Genomic DNA, 21,790 nt, shown 5'->3' with positions numbered 1-21,790 from the left:
CTTGGAAGGAACCCTTTGTCAAGTTCCGACCACCAGGAATAGGTGAGCTTATACACCTAAATATATCAGCTCGCAACTACCAGCACATAAGGGTGCTCTGAAGAAATAAGAGTAAACCTTTGTTATGCACATCATTCCTTTCCTAAATGTAACTGGTTGATATCATTGGATACTATCATTACATGAGGCGCCCCTCTCTTGTTTGAATCTGCAGATCTATGCCGCTATTTGTGTGAAGAGGAGAGCAACCTTTTCAGTCCCCTTGATGAACTTTAACCATTGATTACATTCATCATCTACAATTGGGACTAACCACGGAAGGGGGGATTTTACACATTATATTTTATAACATATTGTTTGTATAACCCTTATATTGTTTATAAGTGTGCCTGAAAGATTTTATTATTTGCATTTTAACCATTTGTAGCGCCCCTTTATACCGTGTTTACGGCTTTTTGGTCTAGACTGTAATGGAGCCTGCTTAAAAAAAAATATATAGCACTTGTCACTTGCGACACCACGTAAGACATACATCGCTAAACCCTGAAGGTACTTATGAATATTTTACATTTCAATGTTTTTCACATAGAAGAAAATATTCTTTTTATTTTTAAATTTTTAATTTTATATATATATATATATATATATATATACACACATATATATATATATACATACTAGTCCTAAAGCCTGTGCACACAGCCATTTTTTGTAGTACAGCGGTCCCACCCCTTGCTCTCTCTCTTCCCCCTTTCTTTTGCTTTCTCTCCTCTCTTTTGCTCTCTCTCTCTCCCCCTCTCTTTTGCTCTCTGTCCCCCTTTCTTTTGCTCTCTCTCTCCCCCCTCTCTTTTGCTCTCTCTCTTCCCCCCTCTCTTTTGCTATCTCCCCCCTCTCTTTTGCTCTCTCTCCCCCCTCTTTTGCTTTCTCTCTCCCACCTATTTTTCTCTCTCTCCCCCTCTCCTTTGCTCTCTCCCCCTCTCCTTTGCTCTCTCTCCCTCTCTTCTTTGCTCTCTCTCCCCCCTCTCCTTTGCTCTCTCTCCCCCCTCTCCTTTGCTCTCTCTCCCCCCTCTCATTTGCTCTCTCTCCCCCCTCTCATTTGCTCTCTCTCCCCCGTCTCATTTGCTCTCTCTCCCCCCTCTCCTTTGCTCTCTCTCTTCCCCCCCTTTGCTCTTTCCCCCCTCTACTTTGCTCTCCCTCCCCTCTCTTTTGCTCTCCCTCCCCCTCTCCTTTGCTCTCTCCCCACTCTCCTTTGCTCTCTCTCCTCCCTCTCCTTTGCTCTCTCTCCCCCCTCTACTTTGCTCTATTCCCCCTTTCTTTTGCTCTCTCTCCCCCCTCTCTTTTTTGCCCTCTCTTTTGCTCTCTCTTCCCCCTCTCTTTTGCTCTCTCCTCTCTCCTTTGCTCTCTCTCCCCCCTCTTTTTTGCTCTCCGTCCCCCCTCTCTTTGGCTCTCCCCTCTCTCCTTTGCTCTCTCTCGCCCCTCTCCTTTGCTCTCTCTCCCCCTCTCTTTTGCTCTCTCTCCCCCTCTCTTTTGCTCTCTCTCCCCCTCTCTTTTGCTCTCTCTCCCCCTTCTTTTGCATTCTCCCCCCTCTCTTTTGCTCTCTTTCTCTCTCCCCATCTCTTTTGCCCCCTCTTCCCCCTCTCTTTTGCCCCCTCTTCCCCCTCTCTTTTTCCCCCTCTATCTCTCCCCCTCTCTTTGTCGCTCTCAGGCCACGCCCACTCCTGGCCGACCACGTCCGGCCACGCCTCCATCACGGCACTCCTGTCGGCCACGCCCGCTCGCCACGCCTGCTCCACCCGACCACACCCCCCACAACAGCCGATCTGATCTGAAGTTGATCCTAAAGGCCAGGTATGTTTGCCAGATGCAGTCATGCGCAGTAGAGACTGCGCAAGGACAAACATACCTGACCTTTTATTATATAGGATATAAATACACGTGTATATACATATATGCAAATACAGTGGATATTGAAAAGAATCACCCCCCTTGAAAATAATCACATTTTGTTGCTTTGCAGCCTGAAATAAATATATACACAGATTTTGTTTATCCAGTTGTAATTACTCAGTGCAACTTATAACATTTAAGTGAAAGATACCAACATGTCAAACAAGAATAAAGACAATTCAAAACAGAATCACTGAGTTGGAAAAGGGTTACCCCGTCAAAAAATTACTTGTCAACTCAATCAGGTGTAGCTAGTCACCTTCTCAACAGCACACATAAAGCCATTTGACCTTGAACTGTGATCAGCCGTGGGCATATTGATTAGCTCAGCTGTCCTGGAGCATTTCAGTCCCTGGTAGTGCAACTGAAGCAAACAATCAACAGTGGGTGTCAAGTCACTGTCAAAATATCTCCAGGATAAAGTTGTGGACAGGCACAAGTCAGGAGATGGATATAAGAAAATATCAAAGGCTTTATCAATGTCTAGAAGCACAGTGTAGTCTATTTTTAAGAAGTGGAAGGTATTTGGTACAAAACAGACCCTCTCTGGATCAGGACTTTGCTCCAAACTGGATGAAAGAGCTAGGAGGAAACTGGTCAGAGAGGCTACCAAGAGGCCCACAGCAACTCTGAAGCAGTTTTCTCCACAAATATGGCTTGTATGGGAGGGTTGCAAGAAAAAAGCCACTCTTAAAGACAGGCCACATGCAGTCACGATTAAGCTTTGCCATAACACACCTAGGAGATTCTGAGGCCACATTGAAAAAGATGTTATGGTCAGATGAGACTAAAATTGATTTATTTGGCCTCAACATCAAACGAAATATCTGGAGGAAATCCAATACAGCTCACCATCCAAATGACACCATAACTACAGTAAAGCATGAAGGTGGTAATATCCTGTTATGGGGGTGCTTCTCTGCAGCAGGCATTGGAGCACTTGTCAGGATAGAAGGAATAATGGATGGGGCTAAATACCGTCAAATTCCTGAGGAAAATATGCTGCCCTCTGCTAGGAAGTTGTCAATGGGAAGGTTTACCTTCCAACATGACAATGACCCAAAGCACACAGCAAAAATGACCACATAGTGTTTGAAGGAGAAAAAGTTGAATGTCCTTTCATGGCCTAGTCAGTGCCCCAACTTAAACCCCATTGAATATCTGTGGCATGACTTTTAGACTGCAGTCCACAAACGGTCACCATTAAATGTACCGGAACTGGAGAAGTTCTGCAAAGAAGAGTGGACAAATATTGCTGAGTATAGATTTGCAAAGTTAGTAGAGACATATCCCAACAGACTAAAGGCTTTAATTAAAGCAAAAGGTGGTTCAAGAAAATACTGACATAAGGGGGTGATCTGTTTTTGAATTGTCTTTATTTTTGCCTGACATGTTGGTGTTATATCTTTCACTTGGATATTATAAGTTGCACTGAGTACATACAACTGTATAAACAAAAACTGTGTCTGTCTTTATTTCAGGCTGCAAAGCAACACAATGTGATTATTTTCAAGGGGGGTGATTCTTTTTAATACCCACTGTATACACCCATACACATATTTAGTCATATACCTGTGTGTGTGTGTATGTATGTGTATATATATATATATACACACACATTATAGCTCTTCCCAGTCAAATACCTGGTCATATACCATATACCTTTTTATTAACTCTTATAAAAAAAATGTGTTAATATAAGTTTAACACTTTATTTTAATGTATTTTGTTGTGTTTCATGCACATTTTATTTAAGCCTTACACTTTATGCAAGATGTTTAGTCGCACTAACCCAAAGAGTACATCCAGCACTTAAAATAGAGTGCCCCTTATAATCTAGCCCTATATTGGAGAAGAAAAAGATCATTAATCTTGAATTTTTTATAATATCCATTGTAAGGAACCGAATGCGGAAGTAATCGCTATTTGGCTCTTTTTGGAGCCAGACTGATTCTGGTGCAAGATCACCATGTAAAGATCTGTGTAGATCCAGATCTTAATGTAGTGACCTTGCACCAGAATCAATCTGGCTTACTTCTGCATTTGGATCCTAACGAGGAATCTGAATGCACAAGCCTACTGATACCTTCTTTCTGCTGTCTCTCCCCCTGCAACCCCAAAGCACATTTTTAGTTTTCAGAAAAAATGCATTTTTATTATACTGTATATATATATATGTGTGTGTGTGTGTGCAGATATAGTTATATATAATTACATACCGTACCTATGTCAGTCAGTCAGTTATTTACCATATCCCTTTATAACACTTTTTAATATATTAATTTCAATAGAAAACATAAACTTTATATTTAATATATGTAGATTATTCTAGCCCTGACACTTTACATTAGGTCTCACTATTTTTTGAGCTCAAGCCTACCAAATAAGTTACAATTTGTAATATGAGGGATGTTTATCACAGCCTTTCTATACATTGAAAGTATATGGTACGCTAAAGAGATTTTGGTCATGCTAAACATGGTAATTATTTTTTACCTTGGACTTGTAATACCAGATTGCGAGCTAGTCTTAGCGTGGGCCTGCAATATTGATATAGCGCACCCTGAGCTATCAGTGGGTCATTGTTATTTTTGTTTTTTTCCCTGGAGCTGCAAAAGCTAGTGTAGAGGACCGCATGTAGCCCTTAGGCCGCCAGTTAGCCAGTACTAAAGACTGCTGTAGCCAAGGATTTTGCCAAATATGGGTTGGGTTATACTTGTCTCTCTAATTTGTAAATTATACAAATACCAAATGGAAGGACAGCAGACTGGAAATGTTACCTTGCTGCTAAGAAGCCAATAACTGCATTTGCTATGGGGATGTGAAATAAGCATCCATAAGATCTAGTCACAGAAGAAATATATATCCTGTGTTATTAGGTTGATTAGAAGCAGAAGAGACATAAGGGCCGATTTATCATTTGTCTGGCGGACATGATCCGCTGTAGCAATCATATCCACCAGACATCGATAAATACCGACAGCGTATGCACAAGCAGTTCTGGTGAAGCTAGCAGGGGGTGACAATCAACTTCACTGCTGCTTCTTAACTCCTCTTTCTGGCGAGCCTGAAGGTTCGCTTGGAAACAGGGGTATTTGGCCCCATGATAAATCGGCCCCTTGAACTTGAAGATAAGGAGGAGTTCAGGGCCCTGAGATCCAACACAGCCCCCATGAACCATCCTTGTTTATAATGTTGCTTTCTAACCTGTGACAGACTTAAAACATTACAGAAATACATGATTGACAAGCTATCCTCTCATGAAATTGGTTGACTGAGAGCAGTGGACCTTGATGTACAAGACATTGTGCAATGATAAATTCCAGCAGTGAATGATGCTTCTCTCCCTGTGTATGCAGATGGACATGTTACCCTACTTGGGAATCTTTCTGCCCACAGTATACTAAACAGGGCCCTCAGTATCAATTCAGAGGGCAGTATTTTTGTTACCATTTTATAGAAGCTGAGGATAATGTGATTATTAATACATACAGAAAGAGAAGTGCTCTCTCAGGAACGAACAACAGCTCAATAACTTATTCTATGGCGATTTACAACTTAGGAGCAGCCTCTTTTAGCCCAATTGTGCTTTTCACAGAGGAGAACTTTTGTGAAGTATATAAAACTGATCCCGCTTAACAAGGACAGTCCAGCCCGAAATACAAAACAGAAAAAGAAGTGCTCTCTAAGGAACAAACAGCTCAATAGCTTGTGTTACGATAATTTGATTATTACTGGTGTATAGATACTTAGCATCACAATGTATTGTAGCATATGTATTGTGATAAAAACTATAAAATGATACCCTATAATAAAATATAGATAATATTCCTTGACATCTTAATATCATTTTACAGAACAAGGGATTACAAAACCCCATACTATTATAAAATACAAATTCATAATTATCAGTGGGTAAATCTGTTTGGTCAGATGTTGCCAAAGGAAATGTCACAATATCACAACTTCACACAATACAACAGTGACATCACACACTATTATACCTCAGCTGCAGCCAGTCAGCACAGTCATTTTCTGTGAGAGTGGACTACAGCTAACATGGCTTGTTTCTACTTGGCGATTTATATTTTTCTTTTTATATTCCAAACTGTCTTGGCGACACCTGTGAGCACCATGCAAGGTAAAGTGTATATCCTTCCTCACTCATGACTTCAGTTTGTTATTGATAATCTCTTCCTGTAGGCTGTACTGTCTGATGTGTCTCCTCGTTACAAAGGGTTAATTAACTAATATGGGGGTCCATTACAATCCTTTAGCAAAATGTATATAATATTTTATACGGAAAACCACCATTGAAGTCTGTTGGGATTTTTTTTAGATATATCATTTCATACATTTTTCTACATGATTGTGATTGATCCCATTATGTTTTATTGCTCTGTTTTATTGGCGTCACAGAAGTGGTTGCTATATTAAACACCTATACAGTTAATTTACTATAAGGTGTGCAATAGGCAAATATTACCAATATATATTTGTATGGGGGAAGTAAAGAATGTGGATGGAAAAGTATTAGGTTTCAAAAAACAAAAAATTATGCCATGATTATTCAAAAAGTTCATCAGGATGTCAATAAACTTCAGTTTGGGAAACTTTATTTGTCCAGGGAAAATCATATAAGGTGTCAGGCAACATAATCTATTACAGCTCTCAGATCTTTGTGTCACACAGAATTAGAGCTAAGGGTTAACAGATACCAGAATGCTCATTAGGTATTTCTTGGATTATAAACTCACTACATCTTAAATATCTTAACATCAGCTTTATCTTACACTACTGGCTACACAGACTGCAGATCATAACAGTTGTTTTATTACTATGTTGTATTTATATTGTTCTTGAGGTGTCACAGACATATACAAATAAATCAGGGATGTCACATAACTTGGCTACATCCCGTACAAGTACATCTAACATCATTATCTACTTGTGTACCAACTGATAAGGCAATTTACAAAGACCCTTGCACATGTGCACTATTTACTTATATAGTTATGTAGGGCATTAATTGTGTGATGTCTTATGGTTAGAACTACAGCAAAAATAGATTTAACTTTTATTGTCATTTTTTACAGGATTTCTGGCTGGACTGAATAATTCAGGTGAGAAAAAAAAAACTTATTAAAATAAAATTGTAGAATAACTCTCATACACATCTAGTTATGTGCCCTTTAAATTATACTACAGTTATATTAATATACTATCTGGTAGATAATACTTCAGTAAAGTCTATTGTATAAATAACACTGTTTTACCTGCTGTTTCTCTACAGTATACGTATTTGCTGGTGTGGGGGTCTTTGCCCTCATAATTATTATAATTGGAGGATGGGCGCTTAGGAAGAGCATCCGGTAAGTTACAGGGAGCTGCCTCCCATAATAAACTCATCTGTACAATTTAGCCGTACTGTTTATATATTTATATTATTACATATAATACATCTGTGCAGCCCACAGACGTCACAAGACAACAGAAATGCTGTGACATATTAAAGGGACATTACACTGCTGACTGCAACTACACTTATGTAAGTTGTTTGTCTATATACACACACAAACTAATCTTAAATATATATAAACATATTTTCCACTTTTACATTTTTATTTATTCAACTTTTGTTTTTTTGCACCATCAGAGAGGCTGCTGGGCACAAATTTAACACACACTAAGAAGTTTTAGCCTCCTTCCCTGGTAGTTGTTGTCACATTCTTTTTTCTTATGTTTATATTTATATAATTGCTGCCTTTATAATCACAACGGATGTAAAAAGGTAAAATATTTTACTAAATTGTGATAATAAATGTAATTCTTTGATTCATATAGAAACTAATATACATAACAGGCCTTTCCTGTACCATTTTGGTGCGTATAAAATAACACATCTGCGCTAAGGATTCTGGGTAGAACAAGCTTCTCTGTGTAATACTGATCACAGATCATGACAAAGCAGGTTCAGCCCAGCTGTAATCATGCCCACCTCACTGTTGCCTTACATTGGTATGAAGCTGAGGCGCTGCCATCTGCTGGTCATGAGGTTGTGCTATACCAGTGCCCCTCTATTAAATCATCAGTAACATCAGTAATTATGTGCTGCATTTCACATGATTTACATACAAATTAAATGCAGAGCTCCCAACTGTTCTGTGTTTTGTGGTACAGTCCTGGGGGCCGAATTATCATTGTGTGAGCAGACATGGTCCGATATTGCGGATCATGTCCGCTGCACATCGATAAATGCAGACAGCATATACTCTCGGCATTTATCATTGCACCAGCAGTTCTTGTGAACTGCTGGTGCAATGCCGCCGCCGCCACCTACAGATTCGCGGCCAATCGGCCACTAGCAGGGGGTGTCAATCAACTCGATCGTATTCGATCTGGTTGATTTGTGGCGATGTCTGTCCACCACCTCAGAGCAGGCGGACAAGTTATGGAGCAGCGGTCTTTTAGACCGCTGCTTCATAACTTGTGTTTATGGCGTTCCATAAGGCTCGCCAGAAACACGGGGCATCAAGCTCCATAAATATGCCCCCCGGTGTGGAGCTCTGTGTTGTCTTTTACAATTATTTCCATTTTATATAAACTCAACTGGTTAATGACCAAGTTATGCCAAAATATAATTTTAATATTGCTTTTCCTGTTTTTAGAAAATCCAAACTTCCTGATGAGGAGCAACCAAACATCAGCCCCGTCATCAGGAAAGGTAACAGAACTTACATACTGTTTATATGAGGGGAATGTAACTCATTAGTAAGGATGAAATAGGGAAGGTTATAGGGGGAGACTGTATGGCACAAGACTAGGGGTTAGCACAATAGGCTAATTACAGGGATGCAATATGGGGCACTAGTAGGCAATAAGAGAAATGTTAGAGTTGAATTAGGAATTATAAGCAGTTACAAATAGTAAAAATGAATGAAGCTGTAATAGACGTTGTTTAGAATATAAGGAGGAATTAGAAGCTTTATGGGACAATAGGAGGAGGTATAAATAGCAATAGTGTAGTGCAATGAGAGAGAGTGAGAGCAATAGGAAGAGGTACAGACAGGAAATGTACTGAGCAATGCTAGAGTTAGAGAGAAAATACATTTACATATAAAAGTTACTGTAGCGGATCTAAGGGATCTATATTGTGGTGTCACAGTGATTAGATGCACTGGAAATTGTAAGAACATTTAAGTTAGTATGAAACAGGACTTATGTAAAATGATAATAAGTTCTATCAATATATCGAGAGACTGTATATGTATATAATGTGCATGGTATATTATATAAGAATGTCAATTCATTTTTTATTATTTTGAAGCTTCTCTGAAAAAGGAGAAGAGATTAAAAAAGAAAACAAAGAAAGAAAAGAAGGAGAAAAGGGAGGTGGAACAGAAGGAGGAAATGAAGGGAGAGAAGGAGGTGAAGATGCAGAAGAAGAAGGATGAAAAATCAGGGGAAGGTGAGAAAAGACAACAGAAAATAAACACAATTGAAAGCAAAAATAAAAATAAAGCACCTGGGAAAGAACAGGACATAAAAAGAACAGTAGGAAATAGGAAACTGTGTAAAGGGGGTAAAATAAATAAGGAAATTGGTAAGAAAATACAGTAAGAGGGTAAAAGAAAGAGAGAGGGCAGGTGAGACGTTAGACTGAAGGTTGCTTTTGTTTAATGTAATATATAGGAATTATTTTGGGCCTTGGGGCAAGTTATAAATATGTAAAAGTGCAACAAACATTAAAAGTACCATTAAATAGGGTGAATTGTGAAAGTTTAAATTTTGACAAGTGTCCCTTTGATAAAAGCAATTATGTAGAACAAATTTTAGTTAAGACAGGAATAATCCTCACAATACTTAATGAATCACTCGGGATCCCCTCTATTAATTAATAGTAAATAAAAAGTCTCACTATACACACAATGGAGAATAAATGATATAAACCTAACCCTAGGTAGGCAATTCATTATCATTAGTGTTATACTATATTAATACAAAAGTAGGTAACACATGTTATATTTATATAGCAACAATCACAGTTAAGCTTTCACAAGTGAATTGTAATGGTCTGGTAGAACTCACAGATATAGATTTTATATTGCTATCTGTATCAAAGAATACAATACAAGCCAGAATAAATGGGCTTTAATACTGGTTAATATCAAACATATCAATACCCCAAGAAGGGATAAAAGGGACATACAGCTATAAATTATCATTTATATAACATGAATGAGTGATATGATATATGCATAAATATGGGGAAATATATTCAATTGCTATTTATAGTCCTCCATAAGATACATAATGTTATAAGAGTAACATTTCCTAATTATTTTTTTTTTTAATTTCAATAGCTGAAATTGAAACCAAAGAGAAAGCAGTACAGACAGAGAGCACACAAGAAGTAAAATGGAAACTTTTGGAGTTTTGGATAAATAAAGACCTAGAAGTACAGAGACGGCGAGAGGAAGAACTAAGGGAGGAGGAGGAGTTCTTTAGCTGAAAGAACAACTGAAGCTAAATTGTTTACATCAGAGCCCCTCTCTCATATCTACCAGAGCTACGTGTACCAGCCAGGGCTCTGCCTCTTCTGCCACTCCTGTGTGCCAATATGTCCCGCCCCTGAGAAACCATCTTGTATTGTCATCCTTCTTATCTCTACCTCTTATTAAGAATTCTCCATGGTTACTAATTAATAAAATTAGACCAAGTAAATTTAATGTGTCAAATTACCTTTCTTTTTTTAATCTTTATTTTTTTTTTTTTTTAATACTTAAAATGGTACATGGACGTACAACAAGAAATGTATAGATAATGTATTAGTGCACATAGGATAATTTCTCAGGCTCGGAAGCTCTGAGTTGACAGAATTCTATTTTGTATATTATAAGTTCATAAAATTTAAACCAAAAACTATAATCAACAAACTTATCTAAATATAAACGTCAAAAGGTGAAACATATTAAACTGATTAAGTCCTTATACACTGTGATGGTTTAATACAATTTAAATACAGAACGGGGGGGAATTTTGTATACATACAGCTTAAGAATAGTCTACCAGGTGCAACCACTATGCATCAGTAAGACTGTAGGAAAAAATGTATCAACAAAATAAAAGACTACTCTCTAGACAGATACAATTATAAAATAATACACATTCTATTACTTAAATTAAATATTGTAGCTACTATATAAAAAAAAGAAACCAAGACAAGGCCTCACTGAACCCTTAAAGGGATAGGACTATAAACTACATGAATATTTCTATTCAATAAGCATATACCACCAATTAGCCATGGTGTGGTTACTCTGAACTTTATTATCATCAGGACTAAGGCACTTTTAAGAAATATTCTACCAACCATTTACATTATATTCTCTATCATCATGGCTTCCAGAAAGTCCTCCAAGACAGATAGAGCTGACAAGCACAGCAAGGGCCCTCAGACCACAATTCATAACATGAAGGATTTTCTATGTCCTCTTTTAGACAGCTTGATCTCAAACTCACAAGAAGCACCTGATAATAATATCGAGGTGGGTGCTCCTCTGTAGCTGAAGCAAACAAACCTCTCACAAAGGCTATTAGCTTTTTGCCCGCTTAGGAGGACTTTGTCTTACTACTAACCCAGGTCAGCCAAATAATAAAAGATGGCCTCTTGAGGTCCACAGAGATTAAACAATCTGGGCGGTAGAGTGGAGTATCTGGAGGAGGGAGCAAAGCACACTTATTTGGAAACAAAAGTTCTCACCAGACAGCACATTGTTACTATCTCCTCTCTTCAGAATCACATAGATCTTTATAATAAGGAGACAAAACCTTTGCATCAGCGGAATACCAGAAACAGTTGTGTCAACCCACCTTAACCCAAACATCCAAAGACTCTTCTCTAGTTTGATAGGCGGCCTTGCCAATAATGAGTTTAGCCTGAACAGAGCACATTGTGCGCTTAGACCACCGCCCAAAGATTTAGAAATTCCCAGGGATTTCATCCTGCAGTTTTCCAACTACAAAGACAAAGAAAAAATCCTGGCGGCAGCAAGGAAAAAACACCTAATCCACTTTAAGGAGTCCTCTATCCAGATATATGCAGATATCAGCCCACTCACATTGAAAAAAGGAAAACAGATTTCTCACAGTGGTGAAAAACTCTTACAGATGGAGATATCCTTTCTGCTTAAGAGTAACCAGTGGATCACAGTCTGCCATCTACATATCTCCAGAAGACCTGGATGATTTCTGCAAACAGCAGAATATAACCCTCCCTCTCTTCCTAATATCCAAGACGGAGACATTGAGCTCTCACAACCATCTACCTTGAAACCCCAAAGACAGGAATGGACAAGGGTCAATAGGAAGAGAAACAGAACACTAGAGAGGGAGATATCCCAATCATCTCCATCATTTACTTGAGCATCCCACAATCCTTTACTAAAGATCAGTGTGTGCCTTCAACGCCATCTTACCTAGCATGGACTAAATTAAAAAAGGCACATATCTAGTGACTTTCACCCCGTAGCCTATTAAGTAAAAAAACACTTGCAGGGCATTTATTCACTTAAAGAGAGCCCTTCCTTCTTCCACTGCTGCCTATGGAGTAAATAATAACTTTATCAACAACTCAATAACACTTGCAGGGCATTTATTCACTTAAACTGAGCCCTTCCTTCTTCCACTGCTGCCTATGGAGTTAATAATAACTTTATAAACAACTCAGTAGGATAGATAGGCCGTAACTTGTATCAGTATAGTCTCCCAACAGATTTAGTCCCACTATATTTCCCCTTAGTTATCAGTGTGTACCACTTCATATAGCATATTAAATTTAAATATGATATGAAGCCGAACGTCTGTTTTGGCTCCTTGAGCCAAGTTGCAACCCCCTGTGACTATAAATGTTAGAAATAGGAGGAGTGTCAGCTTTTTTTGTTTCCCAGCCCCTTTTAGCGGGTGTCCCAGACTAAATTAATCAACAGTTTTAAACTGGGAGCTTCTAAGTAACTTTTTAAAATGTTTTATACTGGATGTTTATGTATCTGTGCATATTCTTCTTTATAGTAGTGTCTGTTACATGTATTTATATAAAAATTGGTGTATACTGCCCCTTTAAGGGGTTGAACTGGTTTCGGAAGTGCAACAGTGACATCTGTTTTAACGAAAATAATTGTAAATGTTGCACAAATATCCAGTTTTACGAATATTCAGTTCTTAAAGATTCAGACTAATTAAAATTTTCTCTACTGAACTTGTCTAGTTTAAACAGAATATTTTAAGAACTCTGTAGACTAAGAACTGGTCCCATAAAGGATACAGTAGAACGGCGAGTTATAAGAATATGAACCAAGATAGGAAAAGGGAACTGAGAAAAACCTAGGTCAAAAGATTTTGATTGTTGAAATCTGTTTACTACAGTGATGCCATTGCCATTTATATCAGCCATAACCAATGTTAAATGAAGGAACCCTAAAGACACAGCCATGGAGAAGATATTGTATAATAGGAACTATAAAATACATTTTCCATCACAGATTAAAGTTCAGAACTATTGGAAGAGATGACATAGACCAAGAAAGAACTATAGAAAAGAATCAATTCTAGAAACTGTATGAAATTGGGACATGACTGAAAAAGACAGAATCCTAACTACCGTTGACTGAATTCCAACACTTACAAAAGGCCTATCTGATGGATAGATGCAAACTGAAAACAGCCTTCAGACTATCAATAAGAAAAACCTGGTTATAGAATATGTCTGTTCAAAGAACTCTCAGCACACAAGAAGCTAAAATATTCTAGATACAAACTCATACCCAATAAAAATGAGATTACTAAAATAGTCTTACACCCCACATAAAAATAGAGATATGGAGGCCTACTTATCAAGCCGTCAACTTACTTGCATTCAACGGCACCAATACGCTCGTCTGACATCGCCTAACATCGCGGCCGCGGACCTGAATACGCTCTCCATATTTAACAAAAAAGCTGTCAAAAAGCTGCGCACCAAGTACGGGACGATGAGCAGCGGACTGTTGTTAACTAAACAGTCATCGATATTGCTGCTATTCGGCTTTTTCACAGCTTTATTTATACCCTGTCACTAAACACTGCCACTATACTAAAATGTTTAACCCCTATCCCGCCGCAACTAAATAAAATTATTAACCCCTATCCCGCTGCTCCCCGACACCGCCGCAACTCTAATAAACTTATTAACCCCTATTCCGACGCTCCCGGACCCCACGCTGCAACTAACTAAATGTATTAACCTCTAAACCTCTGGCCTCCCACATCACTAACTCTTACTAAATCTATTAACCCCTAAACCACCAGCACCCCACATTGCCATAAACTAAATTAACTATTAACTATTAACCCCTAAACCTAACAACCCGCTAACTTTATATTAAATATTAACTCATCCCTATCTTATAATAAATTGAAACTTACCTTTAGATTTAAATTAAACTATATTAAACTATATTAAACTAATAATTAATCTACCCTAACTGTTATACTAAAATTACATTAAACTACAAATTAAATTAAATATATTATATAGTTAAAAACCTAACCCTACTCAAATAATTTAAATCTACTATTAAAAATTACAAAGTTACGTGGGGGCGGAGCCTGGCTACGAAGGCAGATGGCTGCACATTGAGTGTGCTCTGATACCCTAAGTGCTTCCACAACGATAAAGTGCAATAAAAAGAAACCAAAAGCTAAATAATCAACAGCTAATGATACCAGGGGATATTTGAACCAACTGGAGGTGGCATTAAGCCTTATCCATGAGGCACGGAGTATCAGTGCTCCTCACAACAAATCGGGCCTACTGAGGTGCGTAAAACAATCAAGCGTGACTGCACTATCAGCCCAACACATAATCACGGACTACCCTGTGCAGCTCGGTAAGCGTTGAATGCCAGTATTGACCCGGGGAGTATACAGAGGAACGGAACATTGTATGCGACTCCTCCGACATAGCATGGGAGACAGCTGAATGCTGTGCTCTGTCAAGAGATCCCGCTTGCAATCCTAAGCGGCCCGCAAATCAGAAGGCTCTTAACACTTACCGAGGACCGAGCTGCCTGACCGGAACAGGGGAAAAGTGGCTCTCAGGAGAAAACAGACATCGTGACATGTGGATGGCTTCCTAAACTGAGGCCTACTCCTGCAGGGACCATCAGGTAGTCTGCTGCAAACCACTGGCATACAAAGGTGAGAGATTGAGGCCACAAACAACCCCATGTCTCATATATGATACTGCCCACATCCTACAAGGTCTGGGGCCGGTGAATCTTATACCGACTTCAGTATAGCCTAACTGAAGGAAGGGAAGGAGAGCTCATTTGAAACTCTTGGTGGCATTTCTGTAACAAGGCCTCTGTATAATACAGAAACATTTATGCTTATAAATCAGACACATCCCTAATCTAAGGACTATTCCAACAGTAAAACCCCAAAAATAGTCCTGCACAAGCGGTAACCAGTTGGAAGTCTGTGGTCACTGTTATGGCAAGCAAAAGAGTGGTTAGGCCTAACAGAGGTAATCAATCTGCTTGCATGGATAGCTACCTAATACAAGCGGAGCAAACTCCTAATAAAGAACTTGCAGAGACACACAGGAATGACATATCAGCACAAACCCATGACACAGATATAGCAATGCATAACTTTATTACCAGAGATGACCTTAAGCTATTGTCATCGAACGTAGATATCAAGGAAGAAATGATGGATGTTAAAGCTATGTTTGGAGAATTAAAAAAAGGATATTGTGGCGGTAGATAAGAGAGTGACACAAATGGAGGAAAAACAGGAAAACCTATGTTCTGATCTGCAACACCAATTTAGCTGTCTCCAGTCCCAAGAAATAGCAGTTCACAATCTCATGGAACGCTTAGAGGACTTGGAGAACAGAAGCAGAAGGAATAACCTAAGATTGTGAAATGTTCCTGAAACTGTGGACCCAGCAACACTGAATGATTATCTCCAGGATTTATTTAAACACATAAAGAATGCTCCTCTGGCAGCAGAAGTACCATTAGAACGTTCTCACAGAGCACTTCAGCCAAAGCCACCTACCAGAGCCCCACCTAGGGACGTTATCATTAAACTCCTATCGTTCAAAAACAAGGAAGAGATTCTAAGACATTCGAGAAACAAGCACCCGTTAATATACAATGGAGTGGAAATCCAAGTATTCTCTGACCTCTGCCCTGCAACTCTTCAAAAAAGAAGAGATCTGAGATTCATCACTACGACACTCAAAGAGCAGCAGATCTTATACAGATGGGGATTCCCGACCAGTATCATTGCAACCAAGGACAATAACACTGTTGTCTTAAAATCACTGGCAGACCTCCCTGCTTTCAACAGAGCTCTTGGAACAAACATCAAACCACACACTTCTCTGGTAAGAGAAGGCGCCGGATCAGACGAGAACACCTCTGCTGCAAATATGAACCCCCCAGACTAAAGGGAAAAAAAGAAGACCTACAGAAAGTGACATATATTTCTGATCTGTGGGAGCCTCTGGCACACGAAAATTAACCACTGCTATATGGACACTTGAGAAGCACGAAGCTATCCGGATCATCAGACAGATAAGTTGTTGCCTGTTCCTAAGCCGTACAGCCCTTACATGGCATAGACAAAGATGTAAAAAAGAGGCTTGGCTACTTGAGTTTATTAATTATAGTTAAACATGCATGTTACTTAGATTATCAGTTATTATTCATTAGATTATATAAGCAACCATAATCTCAGTGAGATTCAGAGCATAACAATATACCATACACCACTGAATCCAAGAAATAATAATAAAAATTACTTTCTTGCATGAACGAGACAGTGGTAAACAGGCCTAAATATGCTCATAATATATAGATATGTTAAAACTTTAATCAGTTGTTTTGGTTATTATTAGAATGATTCAGTTGATGGGCCAGCCCTCAGAAAGCTTGTATTACTATATATTCTGGGGGGCAAAGGAATGGTCCATAGGTCTTGAGAAAAACTGGAATATCTAGATGGATCCAGTAACATAGCCGTAGTGGTTGACATACATGAGTTCATATATCAAAGTCTTACTGTATTGATTTAACATCATTAGCCTACACAAAGGATAAATCCCAGATAAATGTTGATAAGTGTAATACACATTTTACCTGTCTTTGTCTTTATAATTTTCATGATTACTTTTCTTACTTATTACAAATTGCACTAAAAAGTTATATATTAGATCATACAAAAAATGTGGAAGCACCAGGGCTACCACCCCTGATTTATTATTACTGTTGTTGGTGAATCGGAGTTAGGTACCAGACTTGAGACTAACTTTCACTACTAGATCTCTAAGCTACACAACCTAACCTTACCTTACTAGCTCTCACCCATCCCTTGAGCTAATTCCCTTTAATCCCTTTAGACATTAACACGGTATAACTTTCCCTACTTCCTGTCCCAACCCGCTTAAATCCACCTACTCCTCCCCTCTCCCTCATACCTATCGACAAACTTCACAACAGTATCACCCCAACTCCTACTTAACCCTTTTATATTCTCTCTCTCCTCCCCACCCCCCTTTTTTTTTCTCTCTCTCAAAATGGCTCCTCCTCACAACCGACTAAATAACTCTACTATTGAGCTAATCACTATTAACGTAAAAGGTTTCAACAATCCTGGGAAACGATCAATAGTAACATGAGATCTTCACGGGTTAAGGGGAGATATCGTATATTTACAGGAAACTCATTTTTCTAAAACTCACGAACCCAAGTGGTATAATCGTCATTATCCAAACGCATATTTTGCTTCAGGCCCCACAAAAAAACCCAGAGTGGGCATTCTTTTTAGGGCCAAAATACCCTTTCAGCTTAAACATATGATTAAGGATCCAGATGGCAGATTTTTTATTCTGCTTGGCACGCTTTATGGCAGACCAATAACAATTGTCAATTTATATTTTCCTAATCATTCTCAAGCTGCCTTCAGTAAAGTCATTGTACCCAGGGTCTTGGAACATCAAGAAGGAAAATTGTTTCTTGGAGGTGATCTTAACATTTCCCTAAATCCTGAGTTAGACACCTCGGATGGCGTCTCCAGTGTCCCCCTTAAAGCATTAAAGAACATACATAATTCCCTGAAAGAACTCGCATTACACGATATTTGGCGTACATTACATCCAACAACCAAAAACTTCACATTCTACTCACACCCACACAGAAAATATACCCTGATAGATTACCTATTCACAGACACAGTAGGTCTTACAATCACATCTAGAATTGACATAAAGCCGATAACTTGGTCTGATCACGCTCCTGTCACGTGCTCCATGCTATGGCCTAACACACCAATCACACCATATGTGTGGAAACTTGATGACCTGATGCTCACTGACCCAATAATAAAAGAAAACATACAGAATTCGATTGAAGAATACTTCAGTCATAATGAATAATCATCTCACCAATGAAATCACAATCTGGGAAGCACACAAGGGTGTAATTCGAGGTGTACTGATTAGACACAAAGCTAAACTTAACCGCCAAAAAAATTATTACTACAAGGCCCTACACGAACATTTATCACGGGCAGAACAACACCACAAAAAACACCCTGATGACGTCACATTACAAACCACCCTAAACCAAGCTAGAATGGATTTACTTACCTTCCTGCAGAAAGAACATCAGAAAAAAGCTTTATATCTTAAGCAAAAATATTTTGAGCAGGGAAACAAAGCAGGGAGCCTTCTGGCCGGGCTTTAGCACGGAAAAAAACTAAAGCATATGTTCATGAGCTAGCAAATCAACATGGAACCATGAAAGCAGATGGTGTTAATATTGCTAAAACTTTCTATGAATCTTTATACAACATAGGACTTAAAAAACTCCCCGGGAGAGAAGCGCACACCCAATCCGAATAAAAATGGGCCATAGGGGACTATCTGTCAGTTATTGAACATGGCGAAACTGACGGAGGAAAACGCAGAATATTTAAAAACCTCTATCACATTAGAAGAGGTTTCTTTAGCAATAAAAGACCTGCCAACAGGCAAAAGCCCTGGCCCCGACGGCTTCACGACCAAATATTATAAAACATTTATGGAGTTACTAGCCCCCCGATTATTGAATATTTTTAATGATCTAGCCAACCTCCCGATTTTACCTCACACCATGTTAGCTGCCCATATAGCTGTCATTCCCAAGCCGGGTAAACCATCAAATCATCCAGAGAATTTCAAGCCGATATCACTGCTTAACACCAACATTAAAATACTAGCCAAGGACACTCACAATGCCCCTCAAGGACTTCCCCATAGTTGATGTCAAGAAAGCTCTAGTACCAGGGTACTTCTCCATGGTCCTTAATATAGAGTTTAGTCATTCCAGGCAATTCGTCAGGTTTGCCTTTGCAAGTACTAACCAAACATTTAAAGTCCCCTTCCTCCCTGCCTCCTTGACCATAGATATTGAACTCAGCTCAGTGTGTTACAGTATTTTACAAGTGGGACCCTCAGGCATACAGCTCTTTTAAAGGGATTCTTGTTGTCCCCAAAGAATTCCCTCAACAGGGAAGAATTGAATTAACCCCTGAGGTGAGCCAACCCACCTTTACTGAAAAGTTCAACGTTGCAACCTTCAGCCTTGAAGTGATAGGCCCAGGGCCACTGGCGGGCGACATAAGACCAAAATGAGTATACATAGAATGGATAAAGTCCTTAAGTCCCCACTGCTTGGCACCGAGATCACCTGAGTTTGCTCCTGCACTATCTCTCCTATGGACCAGTGTTGCCTCAACTTGGAATGCTGCCCCCGAACTAATTAGACGAGTTAACGAACATTTGCCTTGACTTCTTCGTAACCAGTACTTAGCAAGGACTTTAGAAAAACATCTTATTTAGCAGTATCTTACAATGAAGTTGAAAGCCGAGAAGGTAATGTTGGCAACCTTAAGTACTACATCACTCGGTCACTTGTGCTACTAACGACAAAATGCAACAAGCAATGTCTCATGGCCTACAATCATCTGCTTTGCAGACACATATAGAGCAAGAATTAATTTCCTAATAGCATCAATCGTAGAGGAAATTTTACAAATATGGGAGGTATCAGTCTTTGATAAAGCCAAACTCATCATTGAATCTCTAGACTCTGCAGCTTGTACATTGACCCATGATACTTATTTTGATGCACTTCAATCACTTTATCCGCACACTATTGGCCGCATGCTACAGCACCACAATCAAGGGCTAACCTCAAATTTCTACGAAGTAACGTCAGCAGCAGTGTCTGTACTCCCTGAACCACTGCTATCTATGCTTAGGTCCCTGTCTCAGTCTTTACCTCAACTTTGCCTCAAACTTTTCTCTGTGTCTAAGTTTCTTTTTCCCTGAAATCAATTTGTGTGCCGGTGCCAAGCAGCAATTCTTGATGATGAGGAGAGAGGTCACTGATTCTGCGCGCCTCGAAGAACAAGGATGTCTAATAGTTAATGTGTTTAGAGCCGAGTACATTCGTGGTTACATCAGGAAGCACAACTGTTGGCCACCTGTGACAATGAAGGATACGTGCAACAAGAGCCTCACTCGCTCACGCCTCAAAGGAGAATGGCCCAAACAAGGGACATGGAAGTACATATATTTCTCACAAGTCTCGTTAGACTTTACTGGGCATTCCCTTCAATTTGAGCCTGACCTCAGCGATATTGTGACAGATAAAGCTATCATTGAAGATAGGAGGAGGTGGACTTACGAGTACAATCGTGAGGCCTACAAGCAAAAATATAATGACAGGATTAACCATATGGTAGACGATTGAGGACACCAAAGACTCATTCTATCCTTACTTGATGGAGACCTCGACAACATAGAAGAGAAAGTATCAGTCTTCGTTAAAGGGGACATCCCTTTTGATGACTTGGTAACTGTACTGGTACCAAGGGAAAAAGAGTTGAAGGTTAAAGGAAGGTACTTTGCAAAGCAGTCATGCCGAGTCAGGCTGTATCAAGTACTGGCAGAGCTGAACCTTAAAAAGTATATATGCCTTTTGTAATGAACTTGGATTTTGAATCGTGGTGTAATGCATTCAGACCTGAACTCCAAGACCCATTATGTCGTGAACTAGACAACATGTTCGCCTCTGGATGCTTCTATCAGGTGGGATCCTGGATGCCTGCAGCTACTCTCTTCATCATACAAGACAGATACAACCCTCCAAGGCAAAAACAAAATGGCCTCTCGGAGGAGGACGGAGAGACATGTCTTCACGGATCCTTAACTATGAGGGAGGGAATAAGGCAGAAGTTATGGACTCTAATAACAGGCTGTTTAGAACTGTTAGTCTTAGAAGAACTTGGTATGAATGGGGACATACTTGGGCAAGGGGACAATAAAACATTATCTGTAAAAACTCCAACTCACCTCAACAAGGATCAGGCAGTCAAAACACTTCTAGCCGCACTAAAGAGCCGCTCTCTCGACTGTGGACTCATACTCAAACCGGAAGAGTGTTGGGCAAGTGACGTTTTGTACAAATACGGAAAGAGACTCTTTATGTTTGGTGTTCCTGTTCCCAATTTCCTTAAGATTTTCTCTCGCCTGACAGATAGCACAGGTTGTGTATACCCCAATATCTTTTCCCGGCTTTCGTGCCTCAGTTCTAGTTGCCTGGCTGCCTCTCAGGCGGATTACACTCCTTGGCCATCATTAATAGCGAGCTTGATTGTGTATGCTATAGAGATAGTCGTATTGCTGCCAAAAAAGATCAGCGCTGATTCACAACTTGTTGCTGCTCTTGGTCTGATTGGCCCGCATCTG

General features: G+C 39.3%; 1 protein-coding gene across 2 annotated transcripts in view; it reads left to right on the top strand.

The window, feature by feature from the left end:
* The window catches only part of LOC128640078 (trichohyalin), a 43,407-nt gene extending 32,736 nt beyond the window's left edge, over positions 1-10,671 (top strand). For both annotated transcript variants that reach the window (XM_053692410.1, XM_053692409.1), the window contains exons 3-7: positions 7,044-7,070; positions 7,241-7,319; positions 8,616-8,671; positions 9,275-9,415; positions 10,311-10,671. In XM_053692410.1, the coding sequence (XP_053548385.1) occupies positions 7,044-7,070; positions 7,241-7,319; positions 8,616-8,671; positions 9,275-9,415; positions 10,311-10,459 (452 nt within the window). In that variant the 3' untranslated portion in view covers positions 10,460-10,671. The remainder of the gene's footprint in view (positions 1-7,043; positions 7,071-7,240; positions 7,320-8,615; positions 8,672-9,274; positions 9,416-10,310) is intronic.
* The last annotated feature ends 11,119 nt before the right edge of the window (positions 10,672-21,790 follow it).

The sequence above is a fragment of the Bombina bombina genome, chromosome 9, assembly GCF_027579735.1.
Source record: "Bombina bombina isolate aBomBom1 chromosome 9, aBomBom1.pri, whole genome shotgun sequence".
In the NCBI taxonomy this organism is placed as follows: domain Eukaryota; kingdom Metazoa; phylum Chordata; class Amphibia; order Anura; family Bombinatoridae; genus Bombina; species Bombina bombina.
Note: the sequence above shows the minus strand (reverse complement) of the source record. Positions and strands in the feature narration are given on the sequence as shown.